Consider the following 1,292-nt stretch of genomic DNA (forward strand, 5'->3'; position numbering starts at 1 on the left):
TCCCTCCCCGGGGCGGCTTTTCCCGCGGTTTTTTGAGGGGGGGGGGGGGGGGGTATTTGAACACTGGGAGTGTCATGAGTCTCAGGGGATTATTCATACATCCCACAAGCAGGAGAGGTCTCCTACAGCCAAAACGACCCTCAGGGAGACCATGAGACCGACCCACCTTTAATACTGCCACTTTAGTAAAAAGCCATAAGCTTAAAGAGAAACTTAATGGACTCCAGTTCAGCAGAGACAGACACGCTACAGAGGCAGGTACTGCATCAAGCTGGAAAGAAAGCTCAATAGACTTTTTTCATGTAGGTGGGAAGAGGGAAAAAAAAAAAGGACACTTCTGGTGCAATGGAAGGAAAGTTATTTCAGTTTCAGAAATATCACTTCTGTGATATTCAGATAGGAGTATTTTTGATTCAGCCACAGGTGGGTAGAAAGCCTCACTCTGCACAAATTTCTTTTTCCATTAAGCCCTTTCTGTATTTAGTTTTTATAGCTTAGGAGTCACCAGTCTAGTACCATGGCATTCTCCACAACATAAGTGATATATTTTTTTATGTATAACATTTTTATACAGTTCAGCTGCAACAGAATTACTTGTTTTAATCTGGCAATCTCAGCCCATCTTGTCCTTTCTAAATAGTTTTGCAACCGTATTGTAGGTAAGAATAGCTCAGCATAAAGTGGGTGAAGAAGAGAGAGACAAAAACTGAAGAATCCCGGACAGAAAGTTTCAGTTGGTTACAGGAGCACGACAGCTACAAATCCCAATAGATCAACTGCTCATTTTAATTTGCCAAAAGACAGCAGGGCTGATCTCACAGCTTGCAATAACTAAAATAGAAATGCCGCCCCCGCTGCCAAATAATAATCCAAAGACTTCAAAAAAAACAAAGCCACAACCAAACACAACTAGAGAATATAAAACTTACAGGGGTTGTTTCTTCCCGACGCTACAAGTAATGGATGTGTACAGCTTGAGACAGACTCTACCCAGAGATCCATTGTTCCTTCCCCTAGGCCTCCGGCATTTCCAAGGGGCAGTCCCTCCTTTCGGGTACCCCCGCTAACACCGATCCCTTCTCGGAGCCCGCCCGACCGGAGCCATGGCAACACGGTGGGGTTACCGAGCCCCACCACCTCCGCGGAACCCACGGATCTCCCCGCAAATTTTATTTAGGGAGACCGCCGCCCCCCCAGCCCCCGGCTCCTCCAGGAGGCTCCCCCCCTGCGCGGGGCCGTCCCGCCCGCAGGAGCCCGCTTTCCGCCCGACCCTCCGAGCCCCCCCGGCCGCC

General features: G+C 48.7%; 1 protein-coding gene across 7 annotated transcripts in view; it reads right to left on the minus strand.

Annotated features, from left to right (window-relative positions):
• The window catches only part of ST3GAL6 (ST3 beta-galactoside alpha-2,3-sialyltransferase 6), a 47,824-nt gene that overhangs the window by 40,837 nt on the left and 5,695 nt on the right, over positions 1 to 1,292 (minus strand). For 2 of the 7 annotated variants that reach the window (XM_014947209.1, XM_014947205.1), the window contains exon 1: positions 930 to 1,172. The exons of 4 other annotated variants lie outside the window; for them this stretch is intronic. In XM_014947209.1, the coding sequence (XP_014802695.1) occupies positions 930 to 1,002 (73 nt within the window). In that variant the 5' untranslated portion in view covers positions 1,003 to 1,172. Of the gene's footprint in view, positions 1 to 929; positions 1,179 to 1,292 lie in introns of those variants that run through there. One more of the 7 variants, XM_014947213.1, reaches the window with a different exon arrangement.

Source organism: Calidris pugnax, unplaced genomic scaffold (genome assembly GCF_001431845.1).
Source record: "Calidris pugnax isolate Ruff unplaced genomic scaffold, ASM143184v1 scaffold95, whole genome shotgun sequence".
In the NCBI taxonomy this organism is placed as follows: domain Eukaryota; kingdom Metazoa; phylum Chordata; class Aves; order Charadriiformes; family Scolopacidae; genus Calidris; species Calidris pugnax.